Source organism: Pimephales promelas, chromosome 4 (assembly GCF_988280905.1).
Source record: "Pimephales promelas chromosome 4, fPimPro1.hap1.1, whole genome shotgun sequence".
Classification (NCBI taxonomy): Eukaryota; Metazoa; Chordata; class Actinopteri; order Cypriniformes; family Leuciscidae; genus Pimephales; species Pimephales promelas.
Window position 1 is genome coordinate 47,900,225 of NC_142772.1, and position 18,451 is coordinate 47,918,675.

Consider the following 18,451-nt stretch of genomic DNA (forward strand, 5'->3'; position numbering starts at 1 on the left):
TATCAATTTTGCCACTTCAGTTTTGCTGCTTCATACTTTGTTATGGAAACTGGCATATGCTTTTCCAGGATTTTTAATGATTTTTTTTATTCCAGCTAATTAACGCTAAAGCCAGTGTGAATCCATCCTTCTTTAAAGAGTTTCACCATTTAAAGTGGCAGATGACAAAACGGCAGTGCGTGCTTATAAGTTATACTTCACCTCAGGAAAGATGAATGTGTATTTACAATGGGTAATTTATGTAGAAGATATGTGGAATTGTTTTTGAATTTGGAGCTTTCTAGACTGAGAAAAGCCAGAAAATGTATTTTTAGCTTATGTGGATGAAAGACAACAACTCCCAGAATGCACTTGCTTCGCTGCACTAGGAGGCCACGCCTACCGGTAACAAAGCGCAATCGTTAAACAACAAGTCTAGGCTACTAGTGAGTCTCGTGATGAGTCTGCCCGAAAATGTGTTTCGAGATCGTCCGAAATGTCCGGGATTGGGCTTTTGCGTTCTACAGTCGCCATTCATCATGTTTCCTGTGGCGAGCCGGACGAGTGAGGGCCGCGGGAGAACGGCGTGAGGCCGGTGGCGTGATTACGGATGAGCGACACCTGTGAGACGCACCGGTCTTTATAAACGCACATCAACCGATCACTTGTTTAGCGCTCATGTAAACACTACATTCAGATTCACCAATCGCAATCAATTCAGTTAGATTGAAACAAAAGCTGTACATGTAAACAATAAATGGCGACTGTAGAAAGCAAAAGCTGAATCGCGGACATCGACGGCCGGACATGTCCGTGAAAAAGAGGATGGTAACCCCGACTACTCAGCTTTCTCCACAGAACAAGAGCCTGCTGGCTTACACTCTTAGAAGAAAAGGTTCTATATAGAACCTTAAAAGGTTCTATCAGCGCTACGTATTTGGAACCCCTAAAAGGTTCTATACACTCTTAAAAAAGGGATCCTCTGGGCTCTATATAGGACCCTGGGGTTCCATACTTGGCCAATAGAACCTTTTACCAAAAAAAATGGTTCTATATAGAACCATTTTGGAGTTCCATATATGAAGCGGGGGATGGAACAATTTCTGGTTCTAAATAGAACCATTTCTTCTAAGAGTGTAGCTTCCAAAACAAGATGGCCGACACTATGTGTTCATTCTGTGAGTGAGATCGCCCTCTATGGGTGGGTTGAGGACATTCGAGACAGACCTTACTACCGACTGTAGACTTCTGGACAAAAAATCCTCACGACAATTTTTGTGTGTCATCAGAGGATTTTTTCCCGACCAAAAATACATAAATCTCTCGTCTCAGGGGGATATGAGGGTGGAAAGCACGGTAATTCGAAAATATTATAGGTTTCCTACTAATACAAATCTTAATGCTAAATCCTGAAGTATCCCTTTATCTGGATGATATCTGTCTGTTAGTGTGGTTTAGTTATCTGCATTATTGTTCTTTGTTTGAACTGGCCTTTCTTGACCTCAAACGTTTTAATGTAGCCTATGTAAATTACTGTACAGAAGAGATAGTCTATTTCCCCAAGCATCCATTATGTTCTCTAGCCTGACTGAATGAGGTCACCGGCCCCTGATGTTGGAGTTAATGAAGGGCTTTGAGGGGCCGAGGGGGGCCCGTCCTCTTTGACTCATTGAAAGAGCAAAGGGAACTGGAATGGGCTGTAATGTGGGCTGAGAAAACAAACAGCACGTAATGACTCTCAACGGATCCCTCGTAACACAGCACAGCAATCCACATTACACCACCAGACGGGGGCATCCATCACTGAGCCCAGAAAACACTGAGAAAAAAATTTCGATTATATACTTACTTAATACTTAATTTCGATATATAAGATATATCTGACATCATCAAAAAGTTTTTTTTATTCAATTTAGGCCTACTATTTGTTTCTTTTTATCACTCATTATTTTGGTTTGAAATGCCTTAGGCATTTGAAATATTTCATCAGAGATAATAAACTTGGATTATATGATGTTTAGGGGGTTAATTTACCACTTATTTACTATAGTTACTCATAATTATCTATAATATTATGTATAATAATTTTACGCTTAATTTTAACTTGAGTAAACTACAGTGTGTGTTTTTGCTCAATGCTCATACACTGCAAAAAAATATTTTCATGATTTGTAATCACAACATCTTTTCTTTTGTCAAATCAACTTAAATAATTGATATAGTTCAGATAACATAATATTTTGAGTTTCTGATGATTAAATCAATCTCCTTCATTGTATTAACTCACTTTTTCCAGTTCAATCAACTTAAAATTTGAAGGCAACCAGGTTACTTAATTTTTCAAGTTAAACCAACAATATTTTTTACAGTGAACAATAGTTGGCAAAAATATTGTTGGTTTAACTTAAAAAAAATAAGTAACCTGGTTGCCTTCAAATTTTAAGTTGATTGAACTGAAAAAAGTGAGTTAATACAATGAAGGAGATTGATTTAATCATCAGAAACTAAAAATACTAATTTATCGGAACTAAAAAAAATATTTAAGTTGATTTGACAAAAGAAAAAATGTTGTGATAACAAATCTTGAAAATATTTTTTTTACAGTGTAGATTTGTTTAATGGATTAAATCACTATATATATATATATATATATATATATATATATATATATATATATATATATATATATGCAAAAGCCTCTAAATGCCATTTGAAATTTTCTTCAAAAATGACTATTTTTATCAAGCTTATATATTTAAGTTCAGTAATTTCACTTAAATGACAATTAATAGGTAATCTTCATTGCCATTTAAGTGAAATTACTGAACTTAAATATACAAGCTTGATAAAAATGATCATTTTAGAAGAAAATTTCAAATGGCACTTAGAGGCTTTTGCATCTGAACTCTTCATATATATATATATATATATATATATATATATATATATATATATTCACTAATATTTAAATATAAATCATAATCATTAACTCCCTAATTACTTATAATTAAGTACTTATAACAAATTCAAACGATCTGAGAGCACTTTCAGGATCTGTGGTGAATGTTAGCCATATAATGAACATATGGATGTGGGTTTCTTTGAACTGTTGAGTCATACATTGTAATTGCTGGATGTTAAAGTACATCACATTGTAAAACACTGTTGACCGTGAGGTCTAGTCACACGACACGGCGAGCCAACTGAGGTTTTCCAGTCATAATGTAAGTTCGTTGTGTGTATCGTATCTAAGCATTTACTCCTGAGCCTTGTAACCAAATCTATAGGTTTCCATGTTCATAAAGCTCAATCTGGATGTTGTTTGTTGGGTTTCCAAGACAATCTGTAATCATTCAGCCTCTCTTGCCATTTACTAACACGTTATATTCTCATTCCAAGGCCTAAGGTTAACGTCTACAACATTTGTAGTGATTTCAGTCCCAAAGTTTTAGATTGTTAAATAACGTCATGTGCTCAAGACATGTGTAGGATCATGCCATCTGAATATCATCACCAGATGATCGACCGAGTGTAATATAATGCAGCGGTCCAGGGATATTATCACCATTATGCTTTTCATTTGTCATTGTTTCCTCTTCGGTTTATCCTTAAATGCCAATGCGTGACATAAAGCAGTGTTTGGTAAATTTAAAATGATCTTTTATTGAATGGGATGCCTGTGGCCACGTCTCAGCCACATGGTGGGCGGACAAGGTCTTTCCTGGAGTCTCATGGTGATTGGCTGTTACGTAACCCAGTAGAAGTGTTTGTCAAGACGTCCAGCCGAGGAAATGAGATCTGTCCACAAAACTCAGGCCAGAAAACACATTGAACAGGCGTTCGAGCACAGCCCTTTCTTTATTATGACTTTTTATGATATAAGTCGTCAAAACTATGAAATAACAGAAACTGAAGTATGATGTAGTGACTAAAACATGTCGATGACCTAGTAGGCTTTTTTACATTTCTTTAGAGTGTAATGTTGCCGTTTGAGCATGAAAAAGGTCTGCAAAGTTATAAAGCACAAGTCCCTCAGTGTCAGTGAACTCCTGAAACGCCTCCATTGAAGTCTTGAGTTTTCTTCCGGGAACAAATACCGCACAATATTCCTCATTTAAATAATTAATATGCATAATAAAGGGGCGGGGCCTGGTTGAGTTAGTTTGTAGTGTGTTAAACTGGCAGCTATGGTAAGGGGCGGGACATTTCCTAAACACACTCTAAGAGCTCGACCAATCACAAACACTGATCCAGCTGACCAATCAGAGCACAATGTGCTTTACAGAAGGAGGGGCTTCATAGAGATAGGAACTAAACAGAGCGTTACCAAAGAGTATAGAAGAACAAGAGGCGAAACTCTGATGCTTTTTTGATAACAGCCATATATTATACATATATTTAGTCCAATAAATACCTCAGTTTTCAGTCAACAACGTGAAAATGGTGTTAACTTTGGAGAGTGGTTTAAAAAAGCTCTGTCTTCTTTGACAAAAACACGGAGAGAAAAAGATGCGTTTTCAAACAGAAGCGTGTTAGTGTGGACGAGGCCTATACGAGCTGGTAGTCAGACTCATTAATGAGGGTTTAACAAGACCCAGGTGTGGCGTTCACTGTGGCGTTCAGGTATTTGCATGTTGGAAACATGTAAAGTATTCGGCTGACCCAGACTGGAAGAGACTGATCACTGTTTAAGGCTCCATTAATTCTCTCCATTAAATGGTGTTAAGTATCTCGGCGTGATTAGGGTCATTAACATTGTTTCCACTTCCCCTTTTTTGTCCACTGTGGAAATCTTGAGTCTGAGACTCTCTGACCACATGTTTTAATAGAAATATCTCACCCAAACATAAAGTGGATCCAAACAATGACTTTCTTCTGTGAAACACAGGATATCTGAAAAGAAAGTCATACATGTTCATAACAACATGAGGGCTAGAATTGTCTTTTTTTGGATTAACTATCCCTTTAAAAACATTTAAAACAATCAGATTTGCTCAATTTTCTAAATGCATAAATGGAAGTATTTTGAACTTAAAGCTGATGTACATGTGTGTTTGCACATAACTAGATTTGTACTTTATTTGCAGTAAATGTGTTAAAGTAATGTGGGTTGTGATGTTGCTATGGGTGTTGTGATGGTGTTTGGTTGCTATGATGTTCTATATGATTTAAGCATGTTGCTATGCAGTTGCTAGGGTTTTCTGGTTATTTAGTTGGCCATTGTCAAATAGGGATTTGAGTGGAAACTTGGGACCAATCCACATCGAAGTATAATACTGATGATCATGAGAGAAATATTCTGCATCGCTAATGATGATTTTCAAGCTATTTTACAAAAGAACATTTATTTTATTGAATATCATTGTAAAAAAAAAAACAATACTTAGAAATGTTGCCTTGACAAATAACTAAAAAATTAGATTTTTTTTTTTTATTTGAAGTACTAATATGACACAAACAAAACCGAGATATCAATAAAGCTAAATAGGAATATATAAATCACATAAAATGAAGAAAACTAACATTAAAACATGAAAATAAAAGCTAATAATAATACAATAAGGTTTTATTTTTTAACATTAACTACATTATCGAACAACTACATCATTTATTATTTATTAATCTTCGTTTATTAATTAATCATTTTCTAATACATATTAGGTTTAAAATGTGTGCAATGTGAACTAACATGAACATTTATATTAACTAACAACAAAAAAGTTAATGAATGCTATAAAAAATATTGCTTATTGTTAGTGTATGTTAGTTAATTCATTAACTAATGTCAACAAATGTTATTATAGAGGTGTTTTTCATTGTTTAGTTGCTTCACGGTGACTAGTCGCTTTGGATAAAAGCGTCTGCTAAATGACTAAATGTAAATGTAAAAATGAAGAAAAGCACGTGCCGTGGATGCTCTGTGTGTTCCTCTCTCAGAGTGTGTTCAGTTGTTGTGTGTTTGAGTCTTGCTGACAGTCTCCAGGGCTTTTCTTTCATTGGCTCAGTAATGCTGACTACAATCAGGCACAGCTCATCCTCTCGTTCTCCTCCTCCAGGTCCGTCTGAGGTGCCGTTCTTGGTGAGGTATAATCGACGGCCCACGTGTCCTGATGCCAGCGTGGGGGTCCACATTCCCACCCCACCGCCTTCACGCCACAGGAAGAGCCACAGCCTCGGCAACGCGTGCGTTTCTCTCTTCTCATGTATACACCAGTGGTGGAGGAAGTACTGAATCTCAGTTTTACTTAAGTAAAAGTACAAATAACCAGATACATATTTACTTTAGTAAAAGTAGAAGTAACAACAACCATACTTAATTAAAAAGTACCTGATTTTAAATGTACTTTAAGTATTAAAAGTAAAAGTACTTGCATAATTTATTTTCTTAATGTCTGTTTTCTAATGATTATTAAAACATTTAATTCTAACTCATTCAACCTAATACTCCTATAATGATGGGAAAAAAATGTTGTCACCATTTCTGAAACAAGCTTGCAATTAGGCAATATGCACATCATGCTTATCCTTACTATAAGGTAATAACTATGGCAGTAAACGCGATTAATTTATGGTGTAATTCTGAACCTCTTGGCTTGCCATAATCCTAACCAAACGTATATTACACACGGTGCGTTTCCTATGCACATAAAAACGAATTATCGCGTACGATAAACACACTGCGTGCGAGACGCATTTAGTGTAACCAGGTTGATGTATCTATGGCAACCAAACGTCACTGGTGAGACAAACGTGCAACGAACGGACGGTCAGATTACGTTTTGGCAGGGGAAAAACTGATCAGAAAATGTAATGAAAATATAACAGAAGTTGTAGAAATGTAGTGGAGTAGAAAGTATAATAATTGCTGCAAAATGTAACGAAGTAAAAGTAAAAAGTATGCACTATTTATTAGGGCTGGGTAATAAATATCGATTTCTCGATATTAATCGATTCTTATTTTTACGAACCGATATTGATTCTTAAATCTCAAGAATCGATTAGTCATCCTGTTTCATTTGAATGAATGGGACTTTGTATCGCGGCTGCGCGCATGCAAAAAATCGCAATAATCTTTGTCCTTTGTTACTATTGATATGAAACAAAATCTCAATTTTCAAATTACGTCCATTTTCTTTAGAAATTCAAAAACATAAATAGCGTTTTGGCGCTGTGGCGTGAGATCGCTCTGGAGAAGCAGCAGCGCTGATCTCTCTTCCGGCTTAATAATACCAGTCACAGCGCCAAATAAACATGAATGAGCATCTGAAAGTGTGTTAAAGATAGAGTAGCCTACAACTTATCGAAATCCGTATCATGTCACATTGATTCGCTCAATCAGCGTTTCAACCGTGGAAAGACGTCAGTTAAACAGCTTGTAATCAATGTCATGTATCGTCATATTTACCTCAGAAAACCCACATCAACTCGAGTCAGCTAGAAAAAATAACTCTAAATATATACACCATATTACATATGCATTATAATCTTCATGTTCTTCAATATTTAATGCATATTTGAATAAATCTGGCAAGTTTTTATGACCGCCACCATTTAAATGTTTATATTTCATATAATCTTCTTATTATAAAAATAAATAAAAGTGTAATTTAAGTGTTTGTATAGCTACAAAACAGTTCATTATTACCTTCATATTTGGCTAATAAAGTCTATTGGCTACAACTAGACTCCCATAGTTTACAGCATGTAAGAGATTTGATTCCCTTGAGAAAAATGGCCATTTATTGTAACTGATATCCAAAATAATCGATATTGAATCGAATCGAATCGTAATCGAAATCGAATCGAATTGCAAGCTTGTGAATCGAAATCGAATCGAATTGTGAAATTTGTCTCAATACCCAGCCCTAATATTTATTCTACTTAAGTAAAGTAAAGATACGTGAAAAAATGTACTTAAGTAAAGTAACAAAGTATTTGTACTTCGTTACATTCCACCACTGGTATACACACACTCAGGCCCGGTTTCCTCCTGGTATCAAGATGTGTTTTGGTTGATCGGATCACAAGTGGACGAGGGAGACACACTCCCGTTTGCTCCTCATGATGGTTTTCTCTCTCTCTCTCTCTCAGTATGATGTGGCATTTCGGTGTGGCGGAGAGTAAAAGTGTGACGTTCCCCTCAGAGAAAGCCCGTCACCTGCTGGACGACAGCTTCTTAGAGTCTCAAAGTCCGGCCCGGATCAATCCGCACGGCTCATCCGTGTCCAACGGCGTCTCTATAGGTATCACGACAATGTCTCGGGTTTGGCTCATCTTAAGCATTTGTGGCATACACAGATCACAAACAGTAAAGTCTTGTGTTCTTAATGCTTGACCCGATGTACTTCCATTGTTATGGTCATTTTCTATCCCACATGGCGATTGGTCAATAAAGTGAACATCACTGTAGAAACCAACTTTTAACCTTAGTTATTGTTAGGGTATCAAGATTATTCCACAACTCTTGCTTTTTTTTTCTAGAACGTTATTCTGAACTGCTTTCTGTACTTAAATGCTTCATTATCACTGTCAGATGTGTGTGTTTCTGTTTGACAGGCAGCAGTCAGAGTTCAGTGTGTGGTGATCTTTCCCCGGGACTCGAGAGGTGAGACATGTCATAGTTGTGTCCTAATATCATCTGTGCACATTGCAGCTTTATGATGGGTTACTCAGATCATTCTAGAGTAAAACTGAACTATTATTAAAAAGAAAAGTTATTTTCTGGCCTAGAAGTCTAAAAATTACTAATAAGAGGGAATCTAACGTGCATCCTTTTCAATAAGGTCTCATTTAACAGTCACAGTGTTTATTAACCTTATTGTAAAGTGTTGCCATGCAACCATCACATGATCAACTGCCATGTCTCTTTAATACTGTAGATTTAAAATCAGAGTTCTAAAAAGAATGTCTTTTATTTCCCTTTTCATTCAAATTTCAACTGTACTTATTTTTGTTGTTGTTTATTCGTCGTTTCCCGTTGTTTAACATCCATTTATGTCCATTCTACAGGAGCAAAACACTATAACACAACTAAAACTGGTCTCAGAACAGTTTAAGGTTTAAAAGGATAGTTCACCTGACAATGAAGTGTCATTTATTCACCCAGAGCGTATAGCCTCTTTTCTTCTGTGAAACACATAAGGAAATGTTTAGCAGATGTTCACCAGCTCTTTTCCATGCAATAGCAGACCACTGTTATAGCATTTCAATATTTGGACTAGTCTTAAGTTTGTGCAGGAATATATGAATACAGAAGACTCGATGTATAAACTGCACAAGGAGAATGAACTGTGAAATGATGCTTTTTGGAAGTTGAAGGTAATCAGTGTACTGTATATTTTAATTGCATGGAAAAGAGAAAGTGAGTCAATGATGAGAACATCTTATTGTGGAGTGTATCAAGTAGAAATCAAAAGGTCAAAAGAAATCAAAATCCTTTTAACGTTTGCACAAATTCAATAATTTGATTCAGTTTTCATTGGTCAGTGAGACAATTCACAATTTTAACTAATACTTAAAGGAGCAATGTGTGACTTTTAGCGACATCTAGTGGTTCGGTTGCGAGTTTGCACCAGGTTTGCACTAAGGGCTCAGCCCACTGCTCACCCCTCCCTTTCGAAGAAGCTACGGTTGCTAAAACGGGACAAACATCTCGACGGCTGAGACAGCAGAGAATAGCCAGAGTAAGCCAAGAGTGTGTAACATTGTCACTGTTTCTGTACCACAGTCCATTATAAACCACATCATGAATACTGTCTGTTTACAAAGCCATAGTCAGGTGAGGATCAAGGGTTTTAATATATAATTTAATAAAATAATAATCAGCTGATTGTCTCACAAACGTAACCAGCAGCACATTTCTCCCCACATACTGTAGCAAACCCATAATACAGCGAGGGAGCAGCTATATATTTTTTCTAACAGGGTAGTAATAGTTTAGCTGGCTAATATGAGCTGTTGCTGTGGCTGAGCTCGGACGCGTCTGCATGAGTCCAAAGGTCGGAAGTGCGCGCGCTGTTACAATCATGTCATCTCCGCATCCCATAGATACTATTTACTACACACAATAGGCTTTTTTTCTCTGATTTTTAAAATTCTTCGCGATCGACTTTAGTGATAAAAGACTTTAGTAAAAGTCTCTATCGACGGGTTAGTGATTCCTGTAACGGTTAGTAATTCCTGTTACGGTCAATGACATGAATACTAATCATCAGCTGTCTCACGAACGTAACAGCACATCTATCCCCAACATAACAAACCCATAACACAGCGAGGGAGAACTAAGTTACATGAAACAATCCCAACTACATATTTTACACCACTCACAAGGGAAAAGTCACTACTCACGGAGTGTAAGGCTAGCTTCCAGCTTTCCGCTACTTCTCTTTCAAGGTAGTGATGAAACGCGTTCTGTAGCGCTGTGTGTTCGCGTTCGGCTACGGTAGGAATATGACGTCACAACATGGCGACCTTCATAGAAGGGGATTCCCTCGGTTATGGAGCTATTAATGTCTCATTCTAAGGTAATAAAAACATTACGGCTAATTAAGTAAGTTCTTTATACACCACTGAAAACATAGTTATGGATGTCATATTGCATTTCTGTTAATAGATACTCAACTTTGTTACACATTGCACCTTTAATGTGATGCATATTTGTCAGTCATGCATAAATGAAATGGGTAAGATTTCTGTGATTGGACTAATAAACTGAATCTGTTTAAATACACAATAACTAGTTTTATGTGTCTATTATCAATAAATCCAATTTGTTTCATACATTATATTCTATTAAGTCCAATAGATGCAAATAGCTAATACTAAACTACGCCAAATCTTATAAACTAGTGCAGAAATATTTACCCGTTTCTTTTATGTATGATTGACAAAAATGCATCACATTAAGTTTATTCGTTTAATTATGTTAAAATTGTGTAGTTCAAATGGAGGGAATTTTACATGCGATTCGAATCCACTCTCTAAACAATGCTGGGTTGTTTGAACACAAATTTGGGTAGAATATGAACAAACCCAAATGTTGGGTTAAAAATATAATTTCAAATTTTACCCCAACTTCAACTTTCACTTTCAACTGTTATTTTATTATTATTATTATTTTTTTTTTTGCATTTTTAACCGAACATTTGGGTTTGTCCATATTTTACCCAAATTTGGGTTGAAACAACCCAGCATTTTTTAGAGTCCATAAATCTAGGCCTAAATATTTGTTTTGAGTCCGTATCGGCTGAAACTGCACTGACGGTAAACTGATTGTGCCGAATGTGCAAACAGGGGCCGCATGTACTCGACTCTGGGCCCTAACTGGAGGGTCCCTCACCGCAACTCCCCCAGAGGCCGCAGCCATGCCCACAGGTACCACCTCCTCTGGGTCAAAGGTCACCACCTCCATTCCTCTGGGGCGTCGGGTTCAGCATGCAGCCTCTTCTTTAACATCAGTTCTCCCTCTCTTTCGGGTGTAGACCAAAGACTGTCATCTCTGTCCTTCTCTTTTCCCAGATGTCAGGACGTTTATAGACCAGAATTACTGGATTTATAGAAGAGAAAAGCTCTGTTGCGAAACCCAATGAGCCGCCTTACAGTCCTCTCGCTCTCTCTAGAGACATCCTACCTGGAGCGACGCATTATGTGCAGCATTCACATACACACACACAGCCTCTCACATTCAGTCATCAAGCACAGGGGGGGCAAGGCAGTGTAAAAATCGAAAAATAAATCAATAATAAAATACAAGATTACACTAAATAAATAAATGTATTAAAACAAATAAATGATAACAATTCAGTTAAAATTAATTAAATAATACAAAAGATTAAATAAGATTGATTCATTCATTAATTACATTACAATACATAAATTGTGAGAATAAATACATGATAAAAAATATTACAATAAATAAACAAACTAACAATTACGTTTAAATAAATAAATAATTTATAAAAACATTAATTAATTCAATAAATAACCTGATTAAAATAAATGTACAATAACAATTAGGTTAAAATAAGTAATTAATAAAAAATAAACAAAGTGATTATTTTAATTATTTGCAATAATTAATAAAATTATTTTAAATTAAAAAAAATTGTTTCAATAAATAATTAATCTAACAGGACTATTGTGAGCAGTAAAATGCATAATAAAAATTTAATAGAAACGATTTTTTTTCTAAATAATATTTTACACAATATAAATTGGGTCTTTATAAATGAAAGTTTATAGCTGCTTTTTAAATTTTAGGACGGGGTCCATCTCCCAAGGAGGATCATATCTAGGCATCAAAAAGTTTGAAAACCTAAAATTGATCAGATATTTTATACTTTTATACATTTTATTATTAAGAACTTTCTCGAAGCAATGCAAGTGTGATACAGACACACAGGAGACTCAATCTCCCAGAGTGCAACAGTGACTGCAATGATGCTGACTATTTCTAGTCATTCATAATCTATAAAAACAATCTATTTAAGTTCATTGTAAAATATATCCAGATATAGTAGTGGCAAAAAGTCAGATCCAGAGGAGATATTTTGTTCTTATGGCCATAGAAGAGGAAAATATTTCATAATTATTAAATATTCCAAATATGAGTGAAGAACAAAACACTTCAACTACAGGTTTTATGTTACTATTATTCAAAAAAATGCATAAAAAAAACATAAAAACTCATGCATTGACTACAACATAATCAGTTATTAATATGCCGTTGGTTCTCACTTGTTTTTGCATGTGTTCATAATTTCTGTGTATGACGGCTTGACCAAAAATGACGTTGCACAAATTGGCATGTTTCATTACGTCATCAAAAATAAAACAATTGACTCCGATTGATTACGCAATATGCCTTTTTACATTTACTTTATAATAATAATACAATAATATTTACATAAAGGGTCAGGATGTTCAATTTCCTAAGCCGGACGTCACTTTTGGCCGCTACTGTGTATGCAAAATATCAGTCGTTTGAGAGAGTAAAGAAATGGGTAGTGGAAATTCAGAAAATAAATGGTATTTTAAATATTTAAATTCAAATATTGTATAAAATTGCCCCGTTTGTCCATTAAATTAAATAAAACTTGAAATATCAAACCAAACAAAAGTGGAGTGGATTTGGAAAGTGGAGGACTTCGGCAGCTCATTGGGTTTCCACACAGAGCCGGTGTCTTCTGAGTGGGTGAAGGGAATCTTTCTGTCCTCTTTACACTCTCACATGCTCATCTTTACTCTTATCACATCCTCAGATCAGATGTGAACTGTAACTTCTGTTCTCTTAGGGCTCATTACATGGTTAAAGAAGCAACTATCTCCATATGTCCACTGAACGCTCTATGCACACACACACACACACACACGGGTCATTGTTGTGGAGGTGTTCAGCTGATGTGTTTTCCCACTGTCAGCCCGTCATTAGCAGAGCCCAGTGTGAGTCCCGGAGAGCCAGGCGTCACGATGCAGGGGCCGGTGAAGAGGAAAACCCTGATGAAGGAGGGCAAGAAGCCTACGGTAAAAACATATCACACCGGGATGGATAATGGCATGGACACACACCATAGCTCTCCAGATTTGTTGATTTGACAAAATATTTTACAACGAGAAAGAATGCAACAGGGCAAAGTTTGTAGCTTCGACTTTATTTTGTTTAAAGGTTGCACAAGGTTTCAGGAAACATCCACAATCCCAGCAGGTGTTCTGTGGCTTTGAGCTCAATAGTTGATCAAGCGCTCCATCTAGTGACCAACTTTTACAAAAACAGGCCATAATCTATTTCTGCAGTGAGCCTTCTTTGAAACAATATCTTATATGTAGATATCCAAATGTTTTCCCTTGATTTAAAAATAATAAAGGCAACATTAAAGTTTTAATACTGACAAAAAGTCATAGTCAGTTTTGTTTAGCTACTGTGCATGGTATACTACCGTTTAAAAGTTTAACGTCTGTAATATTTTTAAAGAAGTCTTTAATCAAAAGTACAGTAATATTAATATTATTATCACAATTTCAAATAGTTTTTTTCTATGTGAATATATTGTAAAAATGTAATTTGTTCCTGTGATCAAAGCTGTATTTTCAGCATCATTACTCCAGTCTTCAGCGTCACATGATCCTTCAGAAATCACTCTAATATGATGATTTGATGCTCAAGAAACATTTATGATTATTGTCACATTGAGAAAAGTTATGCTGCTTCATATTTTAGTGGAAACCATGATACATTTTATTTCTGGATTCTTTCTTTCAAGAACAGCATTTGTTTGAAATGTAATCTTTTGTAACATTATAAAAGACTTTACAGTCATTTTTTGAATACATTAATTGCTGAATATAAGTGTGTCAAGTTTATAGTTTATAGTTTAAGTTTATACAAGTGTCAAGAATATAAGTGTCATTTAACCCTAATACCGTATTCTGGACAAATGTGGGCAAAATAGTTTTGATTTATTTAAAAAAAAATACTTCCCTTGATCTGAGCGGTACAAGACTTGGCTACTTTTCCTAAGTTTTCCTCCTGAACACACACAATTTTTTTTTTTTTTTTGACTCAATTCTACAATGTTAAATGGGTGAAAAAAAATCCTTAATCTTGTATTTGGGTCAAAAATTGGCACCCATAGAAATGAATGGGAAAAACTGTCATTTAGAGCAGTCTAAAATAAGCCAAAATAAGACACCAGGTGACAGCAAAGTCACTTCATTTTCAGGTTTTAGCTCTAAGTACTTATTGGAATTATATTTTAATGTAGTTAAAAAAATATATAAAATAAAAAATAAGCATAATTTACATAGAAAATATGGAACTTTTTGAAGTAAATAAATAATTTAAAAAAACACCATAAATGGATAGACAAAACTTTATCGAAGACAGTGATATAACATTTATAATAAATAAAAATTAGGATCACACCTGAGTCCTCTGTGCCCACATTCGTCCACAATTACAGGATTAAGGGCTATAAAGTGAATACGGTTTGAGGGCTACAAAAGTAGCGTAGTGTATTTGTGTGAAATGTGTTGTTTGATCGTGTGTGTAGCTTGCCTCATGGAGCCGGTATTGGATCTCGCTGTGTGGTTCGACTCTGATGTTCTACAGATCGAAAGCTCTTCGAGCCGCTGAACGCAAACATGTGAGTGTTTCTGCACACGCTGAAACAATGTCAGAGCAATTCACATTTACAAATAAATCAATAAAATCGTCAAACATTGATAGAGATTTATGTGATTCTTTTAAGAAGATGAATTTAATAATTTGAAATGGAATTAAAAATAAGATTGTATGAAATGTTGCTCTTCTAAACAGTACAAGTCTCACGCGTGTAAGAAAGTGTCTGTTCTGGGCTGGATGGTTGTTCTGCCGGATGATCCGGATCAACCCAACATCTTCCAGCTCAACGATCCTGATAAAGGTACATCTCTTCCACAGGAGATTCACAAAGGACAGACTTGGTGAGTGTTAAATGAATAGTTACTTGAGCAGAATCTCTGTGTTTGTTAGGGAATGTTTACAAGTTTCAGACCGGAGATCGGTTCTCTGCGATCATCTGGCACAAGCGGCTGCAGGACGCCTGTCGGAGAAGAAGACCTCAGGTATACACAAATGTGTTCTTCTGACACCAATATTTACATGCTAGCAATATAATTATCTTGTGATGGGACTGGACGGTATGACCAAAATGATATATATATATATATATTGCAATATAGTTATTTTTTATGGAATATGCACTATTATAATATCAACTCATGTTGACTATAAATTGTAATAGTCTATATATACACTGTATTATATATAGAGTATTACTCAGTACTTATTTGAGTACAATGTAACAACATCACCTTAAAATAAAGTGTAAACAAAATATTTTTTTTATTTATATAAAATAGATAAACATATCAAATATTGAAAAAAATGAAGACTCTAAATTCTGATTTAATTCATTTTATAGTAAGCAAGTTGTGACATTGCTCTGCGACTGATCATCTAAAGTCCAGCATCATGTCCAGTCTTATACGCCCGTTTTACACATACTCCGTTTGCAGTGCGTATGCGGTGAGTGTTGCGGTGCGTATCCGGTACAGGAGCCGCACGCACTAAAGTGCTTTCACATGCTGCGTTTGCAGAGCGTGAGCTGTAACACAAACACTCGCTATTTTTATTTCAAAATCAGAAGTTATGCAGCAATAGGGCGACCAGTGACCAACAGTCCTGTTATCCCAGGACATGTCCTGTTTTCACGTCCTGTCCTGGCCGGTTTTTTTTTATAAAGTGATGTCCTGGTTTTCAAAAAAAAAAAAAAAAAAAAAAATGGTGGGAAAGATCAGCTCTACAGCAAAATATAGGAGATGGGCAAACAAGGAGGATGAGGAAAAAAAACTGGATAAAGGGGAAGAAAACTAGTTCGTTTTTGTACGTTTGTGAGAGGTATTTTTGTTCAATTTGAAGGTATTTCTTTTAGTTAATTAACATTTACATATTTATCTTTCTAATACAGAAGAGGCATTATTTTTTAATCATTATTTCATTCATTATTTTTTAAACCTGTCATAATAAAACATGTTGAGTATCCTCTGAGAATTTGTGTCTTAATATAACAATTTTCTATCCACATGAGTGGGCATAGCCTATTTTAATTGTATTGAAATGAATAAGTCATCTTTGAGTAAACTTCTCGAGTATTATTTGTTTTCTGGTTTTTGGTAGCCTAATCAAAATATGTTCACCATATGCAGCAACTTTTATTAAAAGAAAAGTTTTGTCAGCTTTGCGGTTCTCTTTGTACACTTTTACAAACTTGAATGGACGCATGCATGTTTAAACAAAATTTAAACAACAAATGCATCCATGCATTCCTTCTATATATATATTAAGAAGTAATGTCTTAAAGTAAAAATATGAAACAATTAAAGACATTTATGGAGAGATTAGCCTACTACATTTTATTGAATTAAATGCATTTATGGTGAAACTACTACATTTCGAGGTCAATCTGAGTTCATTTTGACCACGAACCGTGCGCTGTCACTTTATTTCTGCGTTTGCAGCACAGCAGAAATAGACTCGGTGCGGAAACGATCTGGAACTGGAACGGATCGACGGACTGCATCCGCGCGCAGTGTGAAAGCTCTAACCTGTTAACATATACGGAAAAAAATACGGACCGCATACGCACTGCAAACGGAGTATGTGTGAAACGGGCGTTTATCTCAGCATTATGACGCCATTATTGCTCTTTCCACTCTTTTAGATACCAGCGAATCTCATGTCATTTGAGTAAATGGACTAGTGTAGCTCTCGCCCGAAGACTTAATAATGTGCCAAAGGCCAAAGAGATTGAGAAGAACATGATTAGTTCAGCAAAAGGGCAAAGAAAGAGCAAAACCCTCCCAAGAGTCTCTGAGCCGATCTATTCGATGAGCCCGACGTCCACAACTGAGATCGAGATGTGTGTGACACACCTGGACATGGAGGTGTGCGCACTAGTTCTGCTAACGGATGTGAGAAGAAAAGGAGGGAAATTTACCCTTTCAACTCCATCATGTCTTCAGTATGAGACTTCTGGATCTCGCATTGTGGGAATTAAATTGAACACAGAAGCTTGACATGGGCATCGATGTGAGAAATCTTGAAGTGCCCCCGTTGGAAATCATCTGTAGCCGAAGACTAAAAAGCCAAACTAACAGGCCTTTGTTCCTAGAAAGAGCCGTAACAAACAAAACACAGATGTATCCGCACAATTCCTCAAACCTGTCATCTGTTCATGGTTTAGTTACACACACACACAACGGCTGCCAAGATCTCTAACCTTATCTCTTATTAGCACAGTGATTTTTATTTGTGTTCAACGATATGATGTGAGATCTAGTTAAAGGATATTGTGTGACTTTACAACAGGGATTCTGTATCTAATGTCAGTTTTAGCCATTTTATACTCGGAAAAGCTGGTTTTGGGCTAAGTATTTACAAATTCTCGTGACTTTCCTGTAAAATGATGGTATTAAGTAGATTTTGCTCATAACTCACTACTTAAACCAGCTGAAATATGTCCAACAGAAGCAAGCGGTTTGTGTTCGTCACATTTACTTTTCTTTGAAAGTGTTTCTTGTAACGGGACAAAACTGTTATCAGTCAAAACAACTTATTTCCTTATTATTAAGCCATCTCACAAATACAAGAACGGCGTCCTTTGAATGTGAGATCATCAACATTATCATTGAAAAAATCTTAAGCGCTCACTTAATCTCACTAAACCCTTCAAAAACATGTCCACGTCATATCTTAGCCACACATGATGCATTGTGACGACATATTCAGGACAATTAAGCACACTTAAACCCCCAAATTGTAATAGAAACTCTAATAAAATACAAATATATATATATTTTTTAAATTGTAATTATTTATACATCATGGTCATATTTATTGTACTGCCTTTAATTTATGCTTATTGATTTCTTTTTT

General features: G+C 35.7%; 1 protein-coding gene across 2 annotated transcripts in view; it reads left to right on the forward strand.

Annotated features, from left to right (window-relative positions):
• The window catches only part of LOC120465305 (ras-specific guanine nucleotide-releasing factor RalGPS1), a 144,595-nt gene extending 126,978 nt beyond the window's left edge, over positions 1-17,617 (forward strand). Inside the window, exons 12-20 of one of the 2 annotated variants that reach the window (XM_039654984.2) lie at positions 6,036-6,162; positions 8,071-8,222; positions 8,536-8,584; positions 11,272-11,352; positions 13,398-13,500; positions 15,027-15,119; positions 15,293-15,398; positions 15,488-15,579; positions 17,238-17,617. In XM_039654984.2, coding sequence (XP_039510918.2) covers positions 6,036-6,162; positions 8,071-8,222; positions 8,536-8,584; positions 11,272-11,352; positions 13,398-13,500; positions 15,027-15,119; positions 15,293-15,398; positions 15,488-15,579; positions 17,238-17,267 — 833 coding nt within the window. In that variant the 3' untranslated portion in view covers positions 17,268-17,617. The remainder of the gene's footprint in view (positions 1-6,035; positions 6,163-8,070; positions 8,223-8,535; positions 8,585-11,271; positions 11,353-13,397; positions 13,501-15,026; positions 15,120-15,292; positions 15,399-15,487; positions 15,580-17,237) is intronic. The other variant, XM_039654985.2, reaches the window with a different exon arrangement.
• Positions 17,618-18,451: the final 834 nt, after the last annotated feature.